This window comes from Mauremys mutica, chromosome 14 (genome assembly GCF_020497125.1).
Source record: "Mauremys mutica isolate MM-2020 ecotype Southern chromosome 14, ASM2049712v1, whole genome shotgun sequence".
In the NCBI taxonomy this organism is placed as follows: domain Eukaryota; kingdom Metazoa; phylum Chordata; order Testudines; family Geoemydidae; genus Mauremys; species Mauremys mutica.
In genome coordinates, this window is record NC_059085.1 from 46,180,037 (window position 1) to 46,202,628 (window position 22,592).

The 22,592-nt window shown below is 52.6% G+C and overlaps 1 protein-coding gene across 6 annotated transcripts; it reads left to right on the forward strand.

Moving 5' to 3' along the window:
• Positions 1–16,815, forward strand: ZNF821 (zinc finger protein 821). 6 transcript variants are annotated; one of them, XM_044987419.1, is made up of 10 exons: positions 41–92; positions 2,223–2,312; positions 4,172–4,710; positions 6,467–7,179; positions 7,863–7,975; positions 11,354–11,479; positions 11,648–11,796; positions 12,723–12,827; positions 13,933–14,099; positions 14,901–16,815. In XM_044987419.1, exons 5-10 carry the CDS (start codon positions 7,900–7,902, stop codon positions 15,553–15,555), a joined length of 1,278 nt encoding a protein of 425 aa, XP_044843354.1. In that variant the 5' UTR covers positions 41–92; positions 2,223–2,312; positions 4,172–4,710; positions 6,467–7,179; positions 7,863–7,899; the 3' UTR covers positions 15,556–16,815. The 6 variants fall into 6 exon arrangements, with proteins under 6 accessions (XP_044843355.1, XP_044843354.1, XP_044843350.1 ...); XM_044987415.1 differs by having other exon boundaries at positions 6,467–7,118; XM_044987417.1 differs by having other exon boundaries at positions 43–92; positions 4,292–4,710; positions 6,467–7,118.
• Positions 16,816–22,592: the final 5,777 nt, after the last annotated feature.

Here is a 22,592-nt window from a genome sequence, read left to right on the forward strand (position 1 = left end):
GCGCGCTCTCGCGCCGCCATCTTCCCTCCGTCTGTCTGTCCAGCCGGCCCCTTTGTCTGTCCGCAGCCCCGCCCGTCCCAGCAGTGGAGCCGGTAAGAGCTGGGCCCGGCCCGGCCCCGGCCCCGGCCCCGGCCCGTCTGTTGGGGGGGCTGGGCTGTCCCGGGGGCGCGGTGCTGGGCCGGTTCGGTCTGTGTCCCGGGGGCGGGGGGCGCGCGGTGCTGGTCCGGTTCGGTCTGTGTCCCGGGGGCGGGGGGCGCGCGGTGCTGGTCCGGTTCGGTCTGTGTCCCGGGGGGCGGGGGGCGCGCGGTGCTGGGCCGGTTCGGTCTGTGTCCCGGGGGGGGGGCGCGGTGCTGGGCCGGTTCGGTCTGTGTTCCGGGGGGGGGACGCGGTGCTGGGCCGGTTCGGTCTGTGTCCCGGTGCTGGGCCGGTTCGGTCTGTGTCCCGGGGGGCGCGCGGTGCTGGGCCGGTTCGTTCTGTGTCCCGGGGGCGGGGGGGGGCGCGGTGTTGGGCCGGTTCGGTCTGTGTCCCGGGGGCGGGGGGCGCGCGGTGCTGGGCCGGTTCGGTCTGTGTCCCGGGGGGCGGGGGGCGCGCGGTGCTGGGCCGGTTCGGTCTGTGTCCCGGGGGCGGGGGGGGCGCGCGGTGCTGGGCCGGTTCGGTCTGTGTCCCGGGGGCGGGGGGGGGCGCGCGGTGCTGGTCCGGTTCGGTCTGTGTCCCGGGCGCGGGGAGCGCACGGTGCTGGTCCGGTTCGGTCTGTGTCCCGGGCGCGGGGAGCGCGCGGTGCTGGTCCGGATCGGTCTGTGTCCGGGGGGGCGGGGGGCGCGCGGTGCTGGTCCGGTTCGGTCTGTGTCCCGGGGGGGCGGCGCGCGGTGCTGGTCCGGTTCGGTCTGTGTTCCGGGGGCGGGGGCGGGGCGCGCGGTGCTGGGCCGGTTCGGTCTGTGTCCCGGGGGCGGGGGGGGGGCGCGGTGTTGGGCCGGTTCGATCTGTGTCCCGGGCGCGGGGAGCGCGCGGTGCTGGTCCGGTTCGGTCTGTGTCCCGGGGGGGGCGCGCGGTGCGGGGCCGGTTCGGTCTGTGTCCCGGGGGCGGGGGGGGGGCGCGGTGTTGGGCCGGTTCGATCTGTGTCCCGGGCGCGGGGAGCGCACGGTGCTGGGCCGGTTCGGTCTGTGTCCCCGGGGGGCGGGGGGCGCGCGGTGCTGGGCCGGTTCTGTGCAGGATGCTGGCCGGTTCGGTCTGTGTCCCGGGGGCGGGGGGGGCGCGGTGTTGGGCCGGTTCGGTCTGTGTCCCGGTGCTGGTCCGGTTCGGTCTGTGTCCCGGGGGCGGGGGGCGCGCGGTGCTGGGCCGGTTCTGTGCAGGATGCTGGCCGGTTCGGTCTGTGTCCGGGGGGGCGGGGGGCGCGCGGTGCTGGTCCGGTTCGGTCTGTGTCCCGGGGGGCGGAGGGCGCGCGGTGCTGGGCCGGTTCTGTGCAGGATGCTGGCCGGGTTCGGTCTGTGTCGCTGGGGGGATGATGCTGGGCCTGTTCCTGTCTGTGTCGCTGGGGGTGCATGGCGGGCGCCCCATACGTCTCCGTTCCTGGGGGCCCGTGGCAGGTGGCGCTTGGCCGGCTCTGTCTGTGTCACTGGGGAGCACTGGGCTGGCTCTGTGATGCTGGTGGGGGGGCGCATGGCACTGGGCTGGTTCCGTTTGTGTTGCTGGGGGGAGGTGTTGGTGATGGACCAGTTCTGTCCATGTTGCTGGGGGTGGGCGCAGTACGCTGGGCCGGTTCTGTCAGTGTTGCTGGGGTAGGGGTGTGCACGGCCTGGGAGGTTCTGTCTGTGTCCCTGGGGGGTGATGGGCTGGTTCCCTGTATGTTGCTGGGCCGGGGAGGGATTGCTGCTTGTCCCAGCGAGCAGGGTCAGGTGTGCCGGGCCGGTTTGGTCTGTGTCCCGGGGGGGCGGGGGGCGCACGGTGCTGGTCCGGTTCGGTCTGTGTCCCGGGGGGGGCCCACGGTGCTGTTCGGTTTGGTCTGTGTCCCTGGTCCGTGTCCCAGGGTGAGTGTGCCTGCAGTCGGTCACTTAGCCAGTGCCCGGCTTTCAGCATTTGCAGGATGAGCCCTGCATGCACAGCGGGGTTACCCTTACTCTGGGGTTAGCTTGGAAGACTGGGGCAGAGCCCAGCCACCTGAGTGAGTTTGGCCGGGGACTTTGAGGGATTCAGTGGGTTTGTGTGATGGTTCTTCTTCTCCTTAGGTGAGCCCTCTGCCGAGGGAAGGACCCCTCTGCTCCTGGGCCAGGGAAACATGTCCCGTCGGAAACAGACCACTCCTAATAAAGTTCATTGTGAGTATTGTGCCCCATGCTATGGCGGCAGTCTTGCCTGGTCGCATTTCCCGGGAGTTGAGGGGCGGCATGTGCAGATTGGGGGCAGGGGGGACAGATTGGGGGATGTAGAGTTGGAATGGTCAGACTGGTGCAGTTGTGCTGTGTGAGAGTGGGGAGTTAGGGCACTGGCCATGCTCTGGCATGTGTGGCAAGGCTAGGGATGGACACGCAGCACACCTGAGTAGATGTGTTTGTGCAGGGGATGCCAGCCGCACTTAGTCATCTCATTTCACAGATGAAAGTGCCCTAGGAAATGCGGTGTTTGGCTTTTGGGCTCGGCTGGCATTTTGGGCAGCAAAGGAAATTTTGGGCTGTGTGCTCTGAGAACATGGCTGGGTGCCAGGATCTCCTGGGTCTGATCCTTGCTCTGCCACAGACTCACTGGGTGACCTTGGACAAGTCACCCGGGCCAGGTCTGCACTACTGACCTATATCGGTATAACTAGGTCGCTCAGAGGTGTGAAAAATCCACACACCCCTTGGTTGTGGGAGAGCTTCTCCCGTCGACATAGCTACCATCTCTCGGGGAGGTGGATTAACGACACCAAGGGGAGGAGCTCTCCTGTAAGCGTAGGAGAATCTTCACTAAAGTGCTACAATGGCACCACTGCAGTATGTGAAGGCAAGGCTTTAGTCACCCTGTGCCTCGGTTTCCCTCCCTGCAGTGATGATGATGATGAGATGGGTAGTTTAACTGGCTCATGGCCAGATAGATACTGCCTAGATTATACTCTCTGTTAGCTGAGAGGTCACCCTGTGTTTCTCGAGCAATGTCAGCACCCAGCATTTGGTTACTGTTGCAGTCACTATGTGCGTCAGCACTGACTGTAGGCAGACACGTAGTGCGCCGTCACTGGAGCTAGGAGACAGGCATACAAAGTTTCAGTGACAAAGGGGGCACTGCACAGCTCCAGCTTGTTTCTGCATGACTGCATCAGAGTGCGGGGAGTGGAGATGCGCTGTCACCCACCCAGAAGGATAGTTGGGTTTACACGCACCACGGGGGCCTCGACTGAGCTCATCGATGCGTGTATCTCCTTTGAGAACTGTGAAGTGGGGGATGAGAGGCTGGAGTCCTTGCTAAGAATGGAGTGACTGGTAGGAGTGCAAGCCTGAGAGCAGAATGCTGCAGCTAGAACAGTCCTACCAAACACCCCTGTTGGCTGATGCTACCACCTTGCGTGCATTTGTGTGTTTCTCTCTGCTGTCCTTATGTATGGATGAAGCGGTAGAAATCTACACATGCTGCACTCTGCACAGCCAGTGGGTGTGTTTGGGGAGATTGTAACAGGGACCCTGAGACTGGGATTTGGAAAACACCAAGAGAGGCATGGGAGCGGGAGGAGGCTTCCATGGTGGCATTGCCGGAGGTGCTAGCGGTGACTTTTGGCAGCTGCCCTGCAATTTGTACTGTCTGATTCCTATTCCTCTGTGTTTGGGTTGTGACTTGCTGCCTGGTGCATTAACTCTTGGGCCTTGTTTTCACAAGAGACGTTTGGGGCACTTACCACTGTGTGGTCTCTCCTAGCATGCCTGTAACACACCTCGCGTCCACACACACAGTGCACAGGCATTACAGCTGTCATTTGGGTTAGATTTGCTTTGAGCACATGTCAAGGGAGCTCAGTGGATGAGAGCAGTGACATAACAGCTCTCCCAGTACAAATACCCTTCCCCCTCCTGTCCCACAGTGCCTAGTTGGCCTGTCTGGTCTGTTTTGCTGCACCCCACTGCACGGGGTGAAGTTATTCAGAAGCTAGTAATTTGTACTTATAGCACCGCACACACTGGAGTTCAGTTGTGCACTATTTTCACAGTGAACAAGATCATCTATTTCTGCAATATCTGATTCTGTCACCATGTCTCAGAGGAGACCATCCTATGAACATGCTGCCAGCTGGTATGAAGCTAACATACAGGCTCTGGTATCCATCTAGGAGAGGCTCTCTGGTACCAATTGAACTTCTTCACACACAACACGTTAATGTATGACCAGGTCTCTGAGCAGCTGTTTGACGTGGGTATCAGCAGGAGAAGCAAGTGGTGCCACAAGAAGAAAAAGGGACTGAAAGGCCTATGCAGCATGACCAGGACAATAACAGTCTCTCCGGCTCAGGATGGAAAACTGACCCCTCTTATAATGAGCAGCACCGAACTGTCGGGACTCACCCATCCACCCAGCCTGCGGAGAGCCCAGGAGTGCCATGCAGAGCACTTGTGACGGACAAGGAGCATCAGCTCCAAGAACTGGGTGAACTGTCGGTATGAGGAGTCAGAATGGGAGACAACAGGCGTATTACTGGGATCTCTTCCTGGGGACGGAGATAGTTTGGGAGGAGGAGGAATTGGGCCGCAGGTATGCAGCTTTTTATTGTACTATCTTCCACTCGGGTCTGATTTTGCAGGTTGGGGGCTGGAGAAGAGTTTTCTGTAATGGTCTGAACGCCGCCATTTCTGATTGTAAATGGCCAGATACAGGCTCACAAGAGGGAAGAAGTGTTCACCTCTCCCCCACTCCTCGAGTCCCGATTCTCTCCTCACTCAGCCACACTGGGACGTTTGGCAGTTGCACATCCGTCTCTTTCCTGCCTGGTTCAGTCCACCATTATTCCCCCAGTGTGGCACCCCCCATTGAAAGACCAGGGTTAGCTGCATGGTCGGCTCTTCCCAGTTAGCACAGAACTACTCAGCTGCGTGGCTGCACTCAAATGGGTAGAATAGCAGGGGGAAAACTTCAGAAGAGCACAGAAAGCACAAGAAAAGTGAGAATGTTGTTGTTTCAAGTACAGTAACTCCTCACGTAACGTCCTCCCACTGAATGTTGTTTCGAAGTTACGTCGCTGCTCCATGAGGGAACATACTCGTTTAAAGTTGTGCAATGCTCCCTTATAACCTCATTTGGCTGAGGTTACAAGGGAGCATTGCACAAGTTCCTCTTCTCCGCCTCCTCCCCCTCCCTTCCTCCCTCCCTCCCAGCACTTCCCTCCCCCCCCACCCCCCCAAACAGCTGTTTGGTGGTGCTTAGGACTTTCTGGGAGGGAGGGAGCAAGTGAGGAAGCTGCCCCCCCTCCCCCTCTCGGCAGGCAGGGCCACCCGGAACACAGGGTCTTTAGGGGCTGCAGGGCCCTGGGCTAAGGGGGCCCTGGGGCCCTGGCCTGCAGCTCTAAAGCCCCTTTCGGACTGCGGCCCTGTGAGCACGGGCCAGAGGCCTCAGGAGGAGCCGGGACAGCCGCGCAGCCAGCGTTGCTTCTCCCCGGCCGCTGGCTGCATTTTTCAGGAACATAACTACAACGTTAAGTGAGGAGTTACTGTAGGCAAATATCAAGTGCTATGGTCGTTGCATTTACATTTAATCGTATTGCTGCCCCTCCTGCAGGACTGTGGCAACTGATTAATACATGTTTCTTATATAATTCTGTTCTGCCATTTAATGCATGAAAAACAATCCTACCTTGCAAAGTGATGCAAAAATAATACAGGCCATGATATTAGGGTACTGCAAGTACTCAGCCTGTTCCCTGCGGATTTGAGAGATGCAGTGCGATTCTTTTAATCCAGTGGCGATACTGGGGTAGTTCAGTTTAGCCTGTATTTTCTCCCAATCGTCAGGATTTATATCTGAAAACCTTTCCCAGCCGTCATCCAACCCTGCAGTCAAGTGTTGTGGCAGACACAGCTGCCCTGAAGCTCACCCTCCCTCCATTCAGACAAGTCACCCGTCTCATCCACGCCAGCAGTTCTGCTACAGAGCTCAGGCTTTTCCTCCTGCTCACATGTTGCTTTTCTTTTTGTGCCCAGGACCTTTGGCAAAATGGTGTTTTTGACGTTCTGCAACAAGTAATCTTTGCTAGCTGAATTCCAGTGACCACCCCGGCCTCATTCCCTTCATCTCATTAGCATATTAATCCTTCGTCCCCACCCACCCTTATTCTTATAGCAGAATTCACACACCACTTATATCTTTTAACATCTCTGGGTGGAGGGAGAAAGCGCCTCACTTTCAGTTCCAAACTGAACATAAATTGTCACTTGTACCAAATCCCTGGATACTAGGAGAGCTAGATGGGCTATTGCTGTGGTTATTAACTTCCCTTTCTCTTTTTTCATTCCAGTGCCCTTACAGCCATATGGACATGCCCGAACAGGGATGGGCAGGGGCATTAGCTCCCCAGGGAGCAAGTTTCAGGTCCTGGAAAAGGAGGTGTGGAGAAGACCTGTGTGAACAGGGACTTTGGTCCCTCCTTGAACTTGTCCAAGTATTTAAAGAGGCTCCTCTCAGAACTCGTGTAGGCGGAGCCGGACAGGGGACTTGTATCAGGCTTTTGCAGAGCGCGAGAGATGTGAATGGAGGAGGCAGGGTCCCAGAGGGACAGGGCTCAGGGAAACCTGCCTGGTCTTAGCCTGCCTTCCCCTCCTGCCCCGCACCACTGGGCCCTGTCCCAGCACAGCCCTTCTCAGGCATCCCCCCCTTCTACAAGACACTGGAAAGGAGAACTGGAGCCCAAAAGAGAGAGACTCGCAGGACCTCCGCATGCGCTCTCTCTAACTCTGGTGACTTGTTTTGGTATTGCAGCAACCTGCAGCCTTGTTTGTATTTAATAAAGTTGTGGAAAAGCATTTGTGAGTTCAGTGCCAAGCATACTGTCCTTTATCCCCACAAGCCACTCCTCGTGCTCCTTTGTCAAAGGGCGTGCAACACCACCAACGCAGGAGCTATATGAATGCATACAAACAACGAGAGGAAAATCCCACCACCTTGGACTGGTGCGTCTGGCCTATCTGTAACCCAACAGTGCATTTCTCCATCAGTCCCCTGAGAGGCTAGGTCAGTGCAATAGGGTAGGAGCTTAATGAGCGTAACATTGAATTCCCTTCCCCCAGTTCCCCACAGGCACTTAGGATGCATGTGCTCCTGGACTGTGTGATGTGGGCGGATGCTGAGCACCTCAGTGTAGCAGCCTGTCTGTCCAGCTGGGAGTGGTGCTGCTTCCTTGCTCCACTGCTCCTGGAAGTAACCACCTTGGTTTCACATGTGATCTGCAGAAAGGCAGCAGGCAGCTGTTGGCACAACATCACTCCTGGAGACTGAGGTTGATATTATTCATAGGAAGAGCCCCCCTCTGCACACTCCTGCAAAGCCCTGTGCTTAGGAGAATCCTGATGTCACTCACTTGGCCCAGTCACACTACATGTGTGTTCAGGAACCCACGGCAAGGCCCACATCCCGTGGACTAGGCTGGGAGGAACATGTCCCACCAATAGTGCCAGATTATAGGAATAGGAACCCTAATTATTTGACTCCTTTAGTGATCTCTGGTACATTCTCCACCTTGCTGTCATAGCCTTGCTGCCCCCCACAGACATACGAGTCTAGCATGGTTCCCTGCTCACTAGTAATAATCCAGGAGAGCAATTTACCACAGGAGAATGAGGATCTTATGCTCATAATCTGTTGGAACCAGCTCCCCACAAGTGCTGAAATTCTGCGTTCTTTGCTGCTTGCCTCAGGTCTCTTGTACCTTGGTCCTGCCAGTCTGAGGTTGCGATGAGGACCCAAAGGACAGAAGCAGCCTCCACCCAATGGAAATCATTCTCCAGCACGATTTGGAATCATCCACTGGGTGAGGGGTGTGTGACTGGGAACTGCTGCTTTCAGACACAGGCCCCACCACAATATCCTTTGCTACCTTGCCTCACACAGCTAGTAACTGCTTTCCAAAAGCTCCAGGAGAAACCGTCCTTGCTGAGCATGCAGCCTCGGCTCCATTTCTGACAAAAGAATTAGGAAATTGTGCTGGCAACCAGAGGCTTTTGGGAATTTGACCTCCTTTCCCATAATTCCCCTGGAATTCCTGAAGGCTTTTTGAACTCTTACAACTCACGGCTTCATCAAGCATGCCAGGGACTGTGGGATAGGTAGTGAGAAGGCAGGGCAAGCGTGGACATGGGACAAAACTGTAAGTGAAACAGCTGCCTGATATGGACATGCTGTGTCATTGAGACCTGTGCTGGTGGCTGTCCCAATGACGTTTTTTAACTATGGAGGCACCAGCCATAGCTTCAGATTTAAAGCAAGTTTTGCACTTAAATCGGGGATTTAATTTCTTTGTTATGTACAGTGCATCTTCTCCAAAATTACAGAATTTACAGGTCTGTCGCATCTTAGGCGCATTTAACATGCGCGATTTCAGCTTTATGCAGTCAGCAAAAACAAGAACAAAACAAACAAACAAGTGAAAAATAACAATTTAAACACTGTTTCTGTAGTGTGACACTTTTGTATTTTTATGTCTGATTTTGTAATCAAGTAGTTTTTAAGTGGGTGAAACTTGGGGGTACACAAGACAAATTAGACTCCTGAAAGGGGTAGCGTCGTCTGGAAAGGTTGAGAGCCACTGATTTAATCTAATGTGTGATCTCAAGCATTAGAAGGCACTTATGAGAATGGTCTGATTATTGCATAGGGTCACTGCAGGGCAAAGTTAAAGTTGTGTCGGGACCCTACCTGTGCATTATATGTAACCCTAACTCTGAACGTCTGAGTTTATAGTGCCTGATTTGGGGCTAATTACAACATTATTGTGACATCTTTTACCCTAAATTACTGAGATTCAATCTCAACCTTAACTCCATTTTTGCATGCTTTTTGTCAGATAATCAGGGTGGATAAAAATCAATCCTTCATTTAAAAAAAATATTAGTTTTGTTAGATTTTGCATTTAAATAGAGCTTTTCTTTTAAAAAATAAACCTATTTGAATGATGATAACGTATATTGAGGACTAAACTTACAATAACCTACTCAGATAGTTTAGATTAAATAAGAAGCATTCAAGCAGTATCTGTTTGCTGCTGAAATGTTAAGGAAAGTTATTACTGAACTGGTAGGAGTCACTGGCTAAGCATGGGGAACCAGCGTCTAATGCTAAACTAGCTTTTGACAGCAGCCGCCTCATCTACAGGTGCAGAGAGAGTATTTTCTTCATTTTAGTTTATTCAGCTAGTTCAGTTCAGTGACTTCAAAGGTGAGCACCAGCTAGGAGTTGAACTGGCAAGAAAGTTTGTTTTCCTCATCCAGTCAATGAATAAAAATGAGGTGTGAGTGAGTGAGAGCTACTGGTTCTGAAATCTTGAAGGCCAGATGCCCAGATCCTCAAGGTGTTTAGGCGCCTAGCTACCATTAGTGTTGTGGCAGGGAGGCCCCATGGGTGGGATTCACAGTGGGACAGAGAGGTTGCAACACTCAGTGTCACGCTGCACAGGACCAACGCTGCGATCCGTAGAGCTGAGTTAGGGGCCGGGGCCTCTATACAATCCATGGGGTGAGAGGCCTAAGAACGGGAGCCCCAGAAGCCAGCGCACCAGGCAAGGGGCTGCCTAAGGGAGCCAAAGGGAGATGCACAAGGGTATGTGCTAAGCCCCCCAATCCCTCTTTGGAGAAAGGTGCCTAAGCCCAGGCTGCAGCTAGCGAGCCATGAACAGAACCCTGCAGCCAGGCAGCGTAGGTGCTGAAGGGGTTTCTTGCGGGAATGAGGTAGGCACCTCGCCGTGTCACACAAAATGGAGACTGGTGAAGGAGAAATACTGAAAGAGTGATCGGAGCAGGGGGAGTGACCCAGGATCTGTTAGCTCTCTCGTTCCCATGCTCTTGCTGGAGTACCAAGTCAGCTCCATATCAGAATAACCCATAGCTCAGCGGTGAGAGCGAGCGCTCTCTGGAGAGGTGGCAAAGTCCTTTGCAACTCCTTTCTCTTCCCCTGGCTCATGGAATGCCCTGGGGCTTGGTGTGAGACAGGCACCCAGATGCCTAGTGGGAGACAGCAGTGCACATGCCCCAAGGCAGAAACTTTGGTGCCAAGTGAGTTTAGGCACCTGCAGAGTTGATGGGAGTTTTGTGGATCACAGTGGGGCCAAAGCTGGCACTTGGGCAGCTCCCCCTGAGGCTTAGGCATGTAAGTGCTCTTGTGGCCCTGGGCCCCGGTCAGGTCACTGCACTGACTGCCGCTAATACGGCCTTTCATAGACCCGGTGGAGATGCCAAACAGGGTTTGAGAAATTCGTTTTTCCCAGTGTATCTAGCACATTTCAGGTAGTTCTGTTTAGCTAATGAGAAATAATGGTCTTAGCTTCCAAGGCCAGAGGGGACCCCGGTGCTCAAGTAGTCTTACCGCCAGCATAACACAGGCCACAGCACTTCCCCAAAATAATCCCCCTGGACATACGGTGTCTTTTAGAACAATGTCACAATGCTGAGTCCGTGCATTTTTAATTGAATTCCAATTTCCATCCAAATGCAGCTTGACACAGCTCACCAGGAAAACAGATCATCCAAGAAATGTAGCACTTGCCATTTGCTAACAAAATATAAAACATGTAACCATTAAGAATCTGACTAAGCGGTGTAATTGCTTAAATGTGTGTAAATATAGCACATCCTGCTGCTTAGCACAAACCTGCCGAATCTAGTGGAACAGCTACATTTAGCTGCAAATCAACATGTTTTAATGGTTACCAACACTGAGAACCTTTTAAAAAAATTAATTACAAATCCAAAACAAGATTAAAAACCAATTCTTTACATTAGTCCCCCCTGCAGGCAGTGTGGCCATATGGTGAAAGCATACTCTGCCGGGCCCATCTGGCTGTGGCTTGAGCATATCTTGGGCTAGAAGAGGGTTTCTTCTGGCTCTGTGTGCCAGGCAGGGGATGTAGGGAGAGGATGGGCAGGGCGCAGTGTGTTTTTGGTGGGAAGGGGTGGCTGGGGTCAGGAGTTTGTCACTACCAGCTTCTAACAACTAGCCCTATGCTAAGCAGGCACAAGGGTGTTGGTGCCATGGGGCAGGACAGTGCAGAGCTTTCAACAGATTCTTGCTTGAGGCTGATAAGAGCGGAGACTCGTGTGTCTGAGCAGCTTGGTGCCTGAATGAGCTCCTGGAAGAACATGCTGAAGAGTGCTATGGAAACGCAGCCGTCTGACTGTTCTGTCTTTGTGGCTGCCAGGGGAGCAAGTCTTCGCAGGGCTGGAGGAGCAAGCCCGCCAGGCCATGATGAAAAATGACTTTCCTGGAGCCTTTGGAGACCAGCGGCCAACAATTCACCAACTGCAGGATCAGGACTCCAGCAGCAGTGAGTTCAGCACCTTCGGGTAATGGATGGAGGAGACTGACTGTGTGGATGGCTGGAGGGTGCAGGATGTGTGTGTACACTTTGAGGAGTCCTGTAGCTATTGACTCTTTTAGGGGTTGGCCTTAAGCTGCTGCATAGGGCCTCGAGTGATTGGTTTGTGTGTTCCAGGTGACAGTGAGGGTGAGGAAGAGGAGACCACGCAGGATGAAGTCTCTTCTCACACTTCTGAGGAGGATGGCATGATGGTGAAAGTGAAAACGGAATTAGAAAATGCAGAGCAGCCTGTAGCTGGAAACCAACAGATTGGAGAAAATGAGGCAAGCAATTCACTCCCTTGCAGTACATTCTGGTACCTCCCCAGAATGGAGGTGCTTGGGGACCTACTCATGTCTGGCTCAGTTTTTCTTTATGGGGAGTGGTGCTATGTATCTTGCCTTCTCCAAACACGGGCCAAGGCATGTAGGATAGTGGTTCTGGGGAGCGCTCGGACTGCCAGGAGCAGCCGCTCTGGGGTATGGGACAGAAGGGGTGGCAGAGGGAATCTGAGCTACATCTGCTCAAGTGAGCCACTCCCAGAACATGGCACTGGACGGAGTCCTCAGCTGCTCCTGTCCCCACTCTGCTGTCTCTCTGATCCACTTCCATCCACCCTTGCTGTTGATTACCACCCAGGCCCATGCAGTGTAGTTATAGCCGTGTGGGTTCCAGAATATTAGAGACAGGGTGGGTGAGGATATTACCTCGCTCACCTTGTCAGCTAGTCTCAAGTGTCTTCCGTGTCCAATTTTTCTGCCTTGTACCACCTGTCTGCCCAGCACAGGTCAGAGGAACATGCCCTACCTCACTCCTCGCTGACCGGGGTCCTTGGCAGTGGGGGAACTGTTCCAATGCCTCCGCCATGCAAACAGGAGGAAAGAGCCTACCCTACCCAGTGCCCGCAAGGAACCTGTGGACTCCATGGCGTTTCTGACTCTTCTGCCTTGTGGGCTATAGAAGCTCTGCATGGGGTCGGCTTTTTCCTCCTGTTTGCACTGAGGAGCTGGGAATAGTCCCGCACTGCCAAGGACCCAGGTCAGAACGCAGCGAGGTTGGACATATTGTCCGAGCTGTGCAGGCAGTGAGGTGATGTGAGGCAGAAGGGTTTATGGAGTGTCCTGCTGCAGTGCACATGAGAGTGGGGTGGGCTGCGAGAAGGAAATCTCTTTTCCTGACTCTTACTGAACTGGCTTCTCCTTGTTCTTAGGTGACTGAGGATTTGAATACAGCGTCCATCCTGGGACTGTCGCAGTGCCCACTCTGCCAGCTGGAATGTGGGAGCAGAGAGCAGCTCATTGCTCACGTGTACCAGGTAGGAGATGTCTTTCCCAGGAGACATCTTCCTTAGGAACTTAGATAACCAGGGCTCAGCCCTCTCTCGGGGTGAAAGGAACTGAAGAGATAGAAGGACCTGGAGGAGCCCTTTGCTGGCCCCACGTTCAGACTCGACACTGGAGGAGGGGCTGCAGGGTTATCCTGATTCTGATTTTGTCAGTAGCAAAGACACATTTCCAGCTGGAAAGTAATTGAAGGTGACTGTAGAGGCTGCAAACCAGAATGGTGGGTGAAGAAGCAGCCAAGCGCTCTGGAACGTGGCCTCTCTGCCACACCCCATCTCACAAGTCCAGGGGCTGACCTCTGCTAATTTTGGCCCTGGGTGGGAATCTCCAGCTGTTTTCAAACGAGGCACAGAAACAGCTTTGCAGTGTGCATTGGGGCAAGACCCATCCTGCTGGCCTAGCCAGTCCTGTCATGGGTCCCACCCATCGAAACAGCTGCTCTTTCACAGAGAGAGCTGCAGCTCTGCCCCATGCCAGCCCTTGCTGGGGCCTCCCAGAGCCCTTCTCTCCACGCCTGCCCCCCACCAGGTTAGTGTTTGTACAACTAGTAATGAAACCCTTTCCCACCCCAAACCAGCAGCCATCAAGGGTAGCCCCGCGAGTCACCCCTTCTGTAGGCCATTCATTCTAACCCAGTCTCAGTTCCCTGTTGCCGTTTACAGTGAGGCTGGTTTTGCATGCACATGTTTGCAGGCACCTTCCCTAAGTGAGCGTGATCACGCTTTACACAGAGGAAGCACTCCCTCAGCTGCAGCAGTGAATACTGCAAGTGGACTTGGTCCAGACCCTTCCGTTCTAAGAGCCTGAGCCCTAACTGCCTCCCTGTGCACCGACATGCAGCTGTAAACAAGCTTCACCTCCCATAACCAACATGCCTACCACTGCAGTTCATTCTCAAGGGCTTGGGCTTTGCCCGGGAACCTACAGACAAAGGTTCTGGTGGTAGCAACAGAGGCAAGCCAAGTACCAAGCCCTGGGGAGGAGCTGAAAGATTTCTCCATGCTCACCGAGCATTGAACAGGCAGAGCAGGCTTTCTGGGCAGGTTGGTCACTGAAAACCTAGGGCTTGTTTTGCAGCACACTGCAGCTGTGGTCAGTGCCAAGAGCTACATGTGTCCGGTGTGTGGCAGAGCCCTCAGCTCCCCAGGGTCCCTGGGGCGACACCTCCTGATCCACTCCGAGGACCAACTGTCAAACTGTGCAGTGTGTGGGGCACACTTCACCAGCCATGCCACATTCAACAGGTGAGACTTTCCTCTCGCTTCAGTTGGGGCTGCATGCAGACACGTCAGGCCCCGAGAGTCACAGGGCGGCTTCAGGTGAAGCCACCGGATTGATCACCTCAGCCTTTGGAGACTGGAGTAAAATGTTAACTATTGCTACCCTGCACTTGTGGGAGAGCTGTAACTATTCCCCAAGGGAGCCTGCTTCCAGCTGAACCTTGCCACAGGCAGATCCAGAGTCTGTGCTCAGGGCTAGAACTCCCTGACCCTGCTGGCTAGAACTGGCTCCCTAAGTCCTAGCCAAGCCATGCAGAGCCCACTGGGATTTCCAGCTACAGGAAAGCAGTGTTGTTTCCTTTACTCTAGAAATTCCAGTGTCTGGTGGAGCACTAGAGCCAAGCTCAGTCCCATGCTGTTCCCCTGCCCTTTGTCCTTCCTGGAGGAATCGTCGGGGCACCGAGTCTCCGGGCAGGGCAGGTGGCTCTGAGGCTCTGGTGGATGAGCTGTTCAGTAGCAGAATTACAACTGAAGCATGAAATCCAAAGGTGCCAGGGCTGGAGCATCTGAGCGGCTAACTGGGTAATTCCTGGGTAAATCCAGTCTCCCCAGCCTTAATTCATTGCTGACATTGTCCCCACACCCTTTATGTGGGTGCTCCTGGCAAATGTGTCCAGGTATGTTAACATCCCCAAAGCCCTTGATGCGCACCACCATCGTGGGCTGTTAGTGGCTGGACCATTGCCTCTCCCCTGTGCGGGGGGCTCCTTGCAGGGCACACTGTGTCAGCAGGAGATCCTTGATTCTGTTCTTTCTGCTTTCCAGTGAGAAACTGCCAGAAGTGCTTAGTGCAGATTCCTTGCCCACCCTGCACAGCGAGGGCCCTTCTGGTGCTGAGGACAAGGACGTTGCCTTTAACGCCCCTGTGTATCCTGCGGGCATCCTCCTAGTGTGCAACAACTGTGCTGCCTATCGCAAGCTGCTGGAGGCACAGGCTCCTGGCGTGCGCAAGTGGGCGCTTCGCCGGCAGAACGAGCCACTAGAAGTGCGGCTTCAGCGCCTGGAGCGGGAGCGCACGGCCAAGAAGAGCCGGCGGGACAACGAGACGCCAGAGGAGCGGGAGGTGAGGCGCATGCGGGACCGAGAGGCTAAACGCCTGCAGCGCATGCAAGAGACAGACGAACAGCGGGCGAGGCGGCTACAGAGGGACCGGGAGGCCATGAGACTGAAGCGTGCTAATGAGACCCCGGAGAAGCGGCAGGCTCGGCTCATCCGGGAGCGCGAGGCCAAGAGGCTCAAGCGGCGCCTGGAGAAAATGGACATGATGCTTCGGGCCCAGTTTGGCCAGGACCCCTCTGCCATGGCTGCTTTGGCAGCCGAGATGAACTTCTTCCAGCTGCCAGTGAGCAACGTGGAGCTGGAAAGCCAACTGCTGGGCAAGATGGCCTTCGAGGAGCAGAGCAACAGCACGCTGCATTGAGCTGCAGCCCAACCACCGCCGCGGCTCCACGTGGCTCACTGGACGCCAGCAGCCTGGCCGCTGCCGCTCCCCAGCGGGAGGCTCACCTGATGGACCCTTCCCGCCCCCACTTCTCCCACAACAGGCAGATTTGGGCTGCTCCTGCACATGGGAATGGAGCTGGGAGGCGTCCGCTCAGGCAGCACTGGTGAGAGTGGGCTGTCGGGATACAGTCTGCTCCAGTGGCCGAGCCACAGCCGATGAACAGAGGGAAAATAAATTAATTTTATGTGTAATGAGTCACCTTCCATGCCTGTTGCTTCCTCCGGGGCTCGGGCCCTGGTAGTGTAGCTGGCTGCTGTGGTTCCTTTCTGCAGGTGGAAAGCCTTTCCCAAAGGGAGGGCAGCCTGGGCCTCCATTCCCACCCCAAAATCCATCTGGCTAGTGTGTGGGGGGGTCTCTAGTAGCATGAGTAGTGGGATAGAGGGCTTTGGCCACAGCACAGGGCAAGTCGTTCACCCGTGGGGTCTGTAAAAAGGACGGGATACCACCAACCTTCTGGGAGGGGGGCTGTAGCCACACTAACACCGGTAGTGTTGTGACTGCCCTTTGGTTCAAGGAGCACTCATGACATGCGAGGAGAAGAGTCTATTCTGGCTCCTAGGAACGCATTTTAAGCAGACAGCCTCCCCGATAGGATGGGGAAAGGGAACAACCCTGGGAAACCTGCTCCTCTGCAAGCAGCATGGCAAGAGTGGAGGGAGGCCTTGCTTGTGGACTGGGGAGGCATTCAGAGGCTGTACCTTGCCTAGGGGTGGCCTTGGAGAAGCTGACAGACATGGAGCAGGGTGGAAACTTCAGGGTAATAGAGGGGGCTCCTGTTGCACTGACGGGGTACCACCTCCGAGGTGACGCTCTGCTCTAGTGGACCAGGCTAGGACCTAAACGTGAGACTTGGCTTCAAACCCTGGTTCTGACAATGACATGCTGGGACCATGGGCAGGTCGCCTCACCTCTGCACCACAATTTCCCCATCTGTAAAATGGGCCCTATTAAGGTATGTGAAGTGTGGTATGTGCAGACTAAGGCCAGTCAGCAGCAGGGGTAGGAACTGAGTTGAGGCCCTCCTGCTTCCTAACCCTGGGCTTCCTCCATGAGAGCATGTGACTTTAGGGGAGCAATACCACCACCTCTTTGAGTTATTTTCTGTTAGCATTTTTCTTTGTCACAAGCAGCTCACTTTTCCCAGTAGCCTCCCAGCACCATTAATGTGGCATAATTTGTCATCTTGTGCAAAATAAAGTGTTACACAGATTAGACAGGCACATTGTACTAATGATTCCTTCTGAACCTTTTACCAACTTTAGTGAAAAGCGTGCTAAATGTGTAGATACCGCAAAGGACAGAGGATTGCTCTGTGCCCTTTTGGAGATTAGGAACATGGGCAGGAAATAACCAAATGAGATTTATCATAGAAAAATGCAGCTCATACATTTGGGGGAAATCATCTGAAACACAGGTACACCCTGGGAGGAAGAAAATGAGGAGCACTGATGCTGAGAGTGGGCAGAGATATAGCTAAACACTATTATACAGCAACTACAAAGGCTAAAGTGATTTTGGGCTGCACAAGGAAATGTACCACATTAGAGCAGAGGAACAAATGGTAACCCTCGTGTATCTGTTTTAGTGTTACTGTGCCTAGTTCTGGCAGGAAAAGGTTCCCTAGCCTCTGTTTGCCACAAGCTGAGAATGGGCAACAGTGGATGGGTCACTTGATGATTCCGGGTCCTGTTCATTCTCTCTGGGGCATCTGGCAGTGGCCACTGTCAGTAGACAGGATACTGGGCTAAACGGATCTTTGGTCTGACCCAGTAGGGCCATTGTTATGTTCTTATTCTTATGTACTTTAGGTTATATTGCAGGAGTGGTCAAACCGCAGCTCTCCATGCCACATGTGGCTCTTTTACAGTTAAAGTGCAGCTCACAGAGCCCCCCCCCCCATTGCTTTGCCCCAGGCCCCTTGAATCCTCTGGGCAGCCCTGGTTATATCGTATCTTGGCAACAACAACTAAGATTTTTGTAAATAAAAATGTAGAAGTTGCATAGTTGAGCTAGAAGAGTTACAAGCATGACCGTTTTCTCATCCCGATTCCTCAGCCTGGTTAAGATTGATTGATTGTTTTTTAAAGAGTTGGTGCATTTCATTCTCTCACACACACATGCACTGCGAGGCCAAGGGATCAGGAAAAGTCTTAACAAATGCTAGTCAGTGGGCTCACAGATCTTCGCTTCATTAGCCCACTTCTCCACCGTGGCTGGAGCTTTCCTCCAACACACTAGGCAGCTGACAGATTTCAAGGTTCCACTGTCCCCAGGGGTGGGGGGGGGAGAGAGAAAGGACGACAACACAATAGTCAGAAAGACTTTCAGCCTCAGCTCAGAGGGCAGAACTGGTTTTCCTCAACACTTTTCCAATAAATTGACCTTTTTGTAATGTTGAAGGTGAAAAGCCCACACCCTTTTAGCCCATGCTGCAAACCCCACCGCTGCTCCCCAGAACAGCAAAAGCCTCAAGCAACTGCAGGTGATTGTAGCAACAGTAAAGAGCAGGCTTCTATATGGACAAATTTGGTGAGTCTTAAAGAGGCATCAACTTGAAAGTCACATCTAGCTGAACATTTTGTACCCACTATAGCTACACATAACACCCTCAATTACTGCAACAGGACCTAATGAGTTTTTAAGACGTTTCAGTCTGGGCTTTGACAGCAGTATAGTCACTCACTCTTCCTTGCCAAAAAGACTCAACATCAAGGCCCTGATGCTGCAAGGACTGACTTGCTTATGCATCTGTCCAACGTTCCAGGCTGAGCAGCCTTACTGACTTCAGCGGGACTCCTCAGAGCAGAACGTTCCACATGTTGAGTCAGTGCAGGGTCAGGACCCGACGAAAGAAAAATCTGAAGAAAAAAAAAATCTGTTTTCAAATGCTTCTAGGAGAAGGATCCCCCATCTATCTAGCCTTGGTCCAATGCTACACACTGTCTTTATCTGTGATACTTATACAGCCTCCATCATTGTAGTATCTGCGCACCTTCCAGGCGTCAGGGTATTTAGTTTCATAAACACCTCTGTGAGGGAGGGCAGTGGGCTCCCCTTCGTACAGAAGGGGACTGGGAACCAAAGTGACTGGCACAAGTTCGTACAGGAAGTCTGTGGTGGAGTGAGTCTCCCAGTCCAGGGGCTATGACAATAGCTTGGGCCCATGCTTATTCTCTCAGTGATCTGGAAGAACTAAATACAATCATTGCTGGTGAAGTTTATGGATGACACAAAGATTGGCGGAGGGTAAACAAAAAGGACAGACCACTTCTACAGTACTATCTGGATCCCTCGGGAATCTAGGCTTATTCGAACAACATGCATTTTAATACAGCCCGAGGCAAGGTCAAACTTCTAGGAACAAGAATGTAGGTGACATGTACAGGATGTGGGACTGTATCTAGAAAGCAGAGACTCTAAAGAGGACTGAAGAGTCATGGTGAAAATCAATTGAACAGAAAATTCCAGGGCAATTCAGTGGCCAAGAGAGCTAATACAACACATAGATGTACAAGCAGAAAATATCCAGTAGAGGGAGGTGTAATTACCCACTGCATACAGCAGCAGTTAGACCATTATTAGACTCATGTAGACTATCCTGACAAATTCAAAAGGGCTCAGAAATGAGCTGCAAGAACGATCTGAGGTCTGGAAAAAACTGCCTTACAGCGAGTCTTAAGAAGTTCAATTTCGCTTATCCAAGAGATTCATAGATTCTAGGACTGGAAGGGACCTCGAGAGGTCGAGTCCAGTCCCCTGCCCTCCTGGCAGGACCAAATACAGTGTAGACCATCTCTGATAGACATTTATCTAACCTACTCTTAAATATCTCCAGAGATGGGGATTCCACAACCTCCCTAGGCAATTTATTCCAATGTTTAACCACCCTGATATTTAGGAATTTTTTCCTAATGTCCAACCTAAACCTCCCTTGCTGCAGTTTAAGCCCATTGCTTCTTGTTCTATCCTTAGAGGCTAAAGGTGAACAAGCTTTCTCCCTCCTCCTTATGACACCCTTTTAGATAGCTGAAAACTGTTACCATGTCCCCTCTCAGTCTTCTCTTTTCCAAACTAAATAAACCCAATTCTTTCAGCCTTCCTTCCTAGGTCAGATGGTTAAGAGGTGACTTGATCTTGGTGTGTAAATACCTACATGCAGAGAACATTCCTGATACTAGAGGCCTCTTTAACCTGGTAGAGAGTGGTATAAAACACCCAGTGGTTGGAAGTCAAAGCTAGACCAACTCGGACTAGAGATAAGGCACAAATTAACAGCGAGTGGGATTAACCAATGGAACAGTTTACCAAAGGATATGGTGGAGAGTCTTCATCATTTGATGTCTTTCCAGCAAGACTGATGTTTTTCTAAAACACATACTCTCACTCAACCAGAACTGTCCCTGTCCCAGGAATCACGGGGGGATAAATTCTTTGGCCTGCATTATGCAGCTGGTCAGATTAAATAATCATAATGGTCCCTTGTGTCCTTGAAATCTAACTTTAACATAAAAAAAAAATCCAGACAGCATTTAAAAGGAGCTTTCCCAGAAACAGGATTTTAATTTATTGAGTAAATGTAAAGAAACTAATTTGACAGCGTCCCTTAATTTTGGATTAGGCTCTTCGGATACAAGAGTGATAGACGCGTGGGAACCAATTATGAGAACTGTTTGGAGAGTTGCAAGCAACTGAAACTATTCAGGAGCCTGAGTGTTTGCTGCAACAAGCATTTAATCCTTCTCAAAGCTTTCTCAACAGTTTGCACCAATCATGGGTGTCACGTCCTGCCAAAATTGTTATTTTCTTACCTTTAATTGAGATATTTGCTTGTTCCATCATGTGTCACTGTGAGGGCTGACTTCCAGGAGCAAGCACTGCCTCTCTGGGCCTTGTCAGATGCACTTTGTCCTGAGTTGTCTTGTTTAGTTCTTCCTTTGCTGTTGGCGCTGATCATCCTCTTCTTCCTCTGTTCTTACCGCTATCCCTTTTTACTCCTTTAACGGCCCCATGCACTGTGATGTCTGCCCTTCAAACATCATTTCTGCTGCTCCACAGTGCATTAGGGGATTAGGCTTTACTGCTGATCAGGGCTAGCCCAGAGGAATGGCTGTAGGAACTCGATATGCAGCGCAGAAGGGTCTGAATATAGACACTGATCATAAGCCATGTTTACTAGGAGGCTCTTGCCACTTACTTACCCTTGCGTCGTCAGCCTCCAGATCACTTTGTACAAGAGGGAGCCTGGATCCAAATGCCCAAAGGAGCATGGGTGCCATAGAGAAGCAAGAAGTCGCAAACGCAGAAGGAAAAACTATTGGTTTATATATAGATATAGATATATAGATATATACTGTGTTTACATAGTCAACAAGTTAAATGCAATATTCATAAGAAGAGCATTAACAATAAAAATACAATCTGTGTGTAGCCAAGTACAGACTTAAAATGGTAAAACAGGAAAGGATCTCACCAAAAGTACAAATATACAGTACAAATTGATTTATTTAAAACAGTTACAAAAAAAGCACAACAAAATAGAGATTATCCTTAGAATTATTAATGCTTTGTTAAAGATCAGGTAGGAAGAGAGGGACTGGGACAAGGTTGGAGGGGAGCACCTGACTATTTCTAAGGCTTTAGATACAATGCAGTTGGTTACATGTCAATACAGCCATTACATAACGGGATTATAGTTGAGGGTTGAGTACTTATCTACAAGACCACCTAGCTGTGGGTCAGCCCGGCCCATTTTCCCAGCGTGGCACTTCCCTACTTCTTGAGACCCCGAAGCCATTTGTATGCAACAGTCCTTCCCCTGACTAAGGTGCTATGCAAGTGGAGAGAACCTAGGATGTACACTGTCTGCCTGGAGGGGTCTAGCATGCCTGGGAAGGATGCTAGGGGCTAGTCATGCAGGCCTCACCCCTCAAAGCACACAGATATAAATGCAGCGGAGGGGTCTCCACCATCAGCACATTCACGGCACCAAGAGCACACCCTGGTTCAGACTCCCTGTACAGAATGTGCATTCAGAGCCATTTTAGCAGCTTCCTCTGCACAATTTCAGGCCCAAGAACAGCCCAAAAAACAGAGTGGTTGTGAGTTTGACACTAGGGAAAGGCACATGTGCTGCTGCAGGCAGGAACTGGTGTTCAGGCTGCTTGAGCTGCTGTGGTTAACAAACAGAACATTTGCTAAGTTATAGGGATTGTTACTTCTTTACAGGGGAAAGAAGGGTATGAAATGGAACAAACACTTAATGTGAAAAGTGCATTTTACTAGTGCCCCTGCTAGGAAGGGCTGGCAGAGCTCTCCCTGCAGCACTCCTCCTTTCTAGCCAGGGCTTCATCTGCATAGTCTGGGAGTAACGGGAGCTCTACCACTCAGACCTAGTCCCCTGTTCCTGGGGAAACAGCATACACCCTAGCTGCCGGCCTGGCCTCTGCTGGGTGGCTGTCCCCTGGAATGTTTCAGGAGATGGAACAGATGGCTGCAGATCCCCATTATTGCATATTATAGAATCTTCCCAAAGCCCCACTGTGAGCCTGGCAGGGAAGATGTGCCTGAAGACCCCAGCGCCCTGGCCAGACCACCTACACTGGGTGAGGCTGAGGCCAGCAGCTCTCCTTCCCTCTGTAGTGTAACAGCAGAAACACCTTATTGCTCTGGTAAGTCTATCCCCACCCTTGCCAACACAGAAGCCCCTGCGGCCAGCTCATTCTGGACCCTCTTTCAGATCATCCCTTCCTGCAAACCAGAGAACCCCAGCAGGCTCTTTCTTGGGCTCCCACACAGTCACTCCTCTCAGCTTCTCCCACACTCACTACCTCCAGACTTTCCTGAGACCAGCCGACACACAAACTACCACTACAGCATCCCATAACCAGCTAGGGGAGATTCTGCTGACCGCCGGGGGACCTGGCAGCTTCTGTGCTCCATTTCTGTTACCTGCC

Bases quoted from the DNA above. Each gene is read 5' to 3' on its own strand.
- ZNF821 (XM_044987415.1), top strand. From the start codon at position 7,072: ATGAATGCATACAAACAACGAGAGGAAAATCCCACCACCTTGGACTG. The intron at 7,119-7,862 runs GTGCGTCTGGCC...TGCTTGCCTCAG, and splicing joins AATCCCACCACCTTGGACTG to GTCTCTTGTACCTTGGTCCT. The intron at 11,480-11,647 runs GTGAGTTCAGCA...TGTGTGTTCCAG, and splicing joins GGATCAGGACTCCAGCAGCA to GTGACAGTGAGGGTGAGGAA.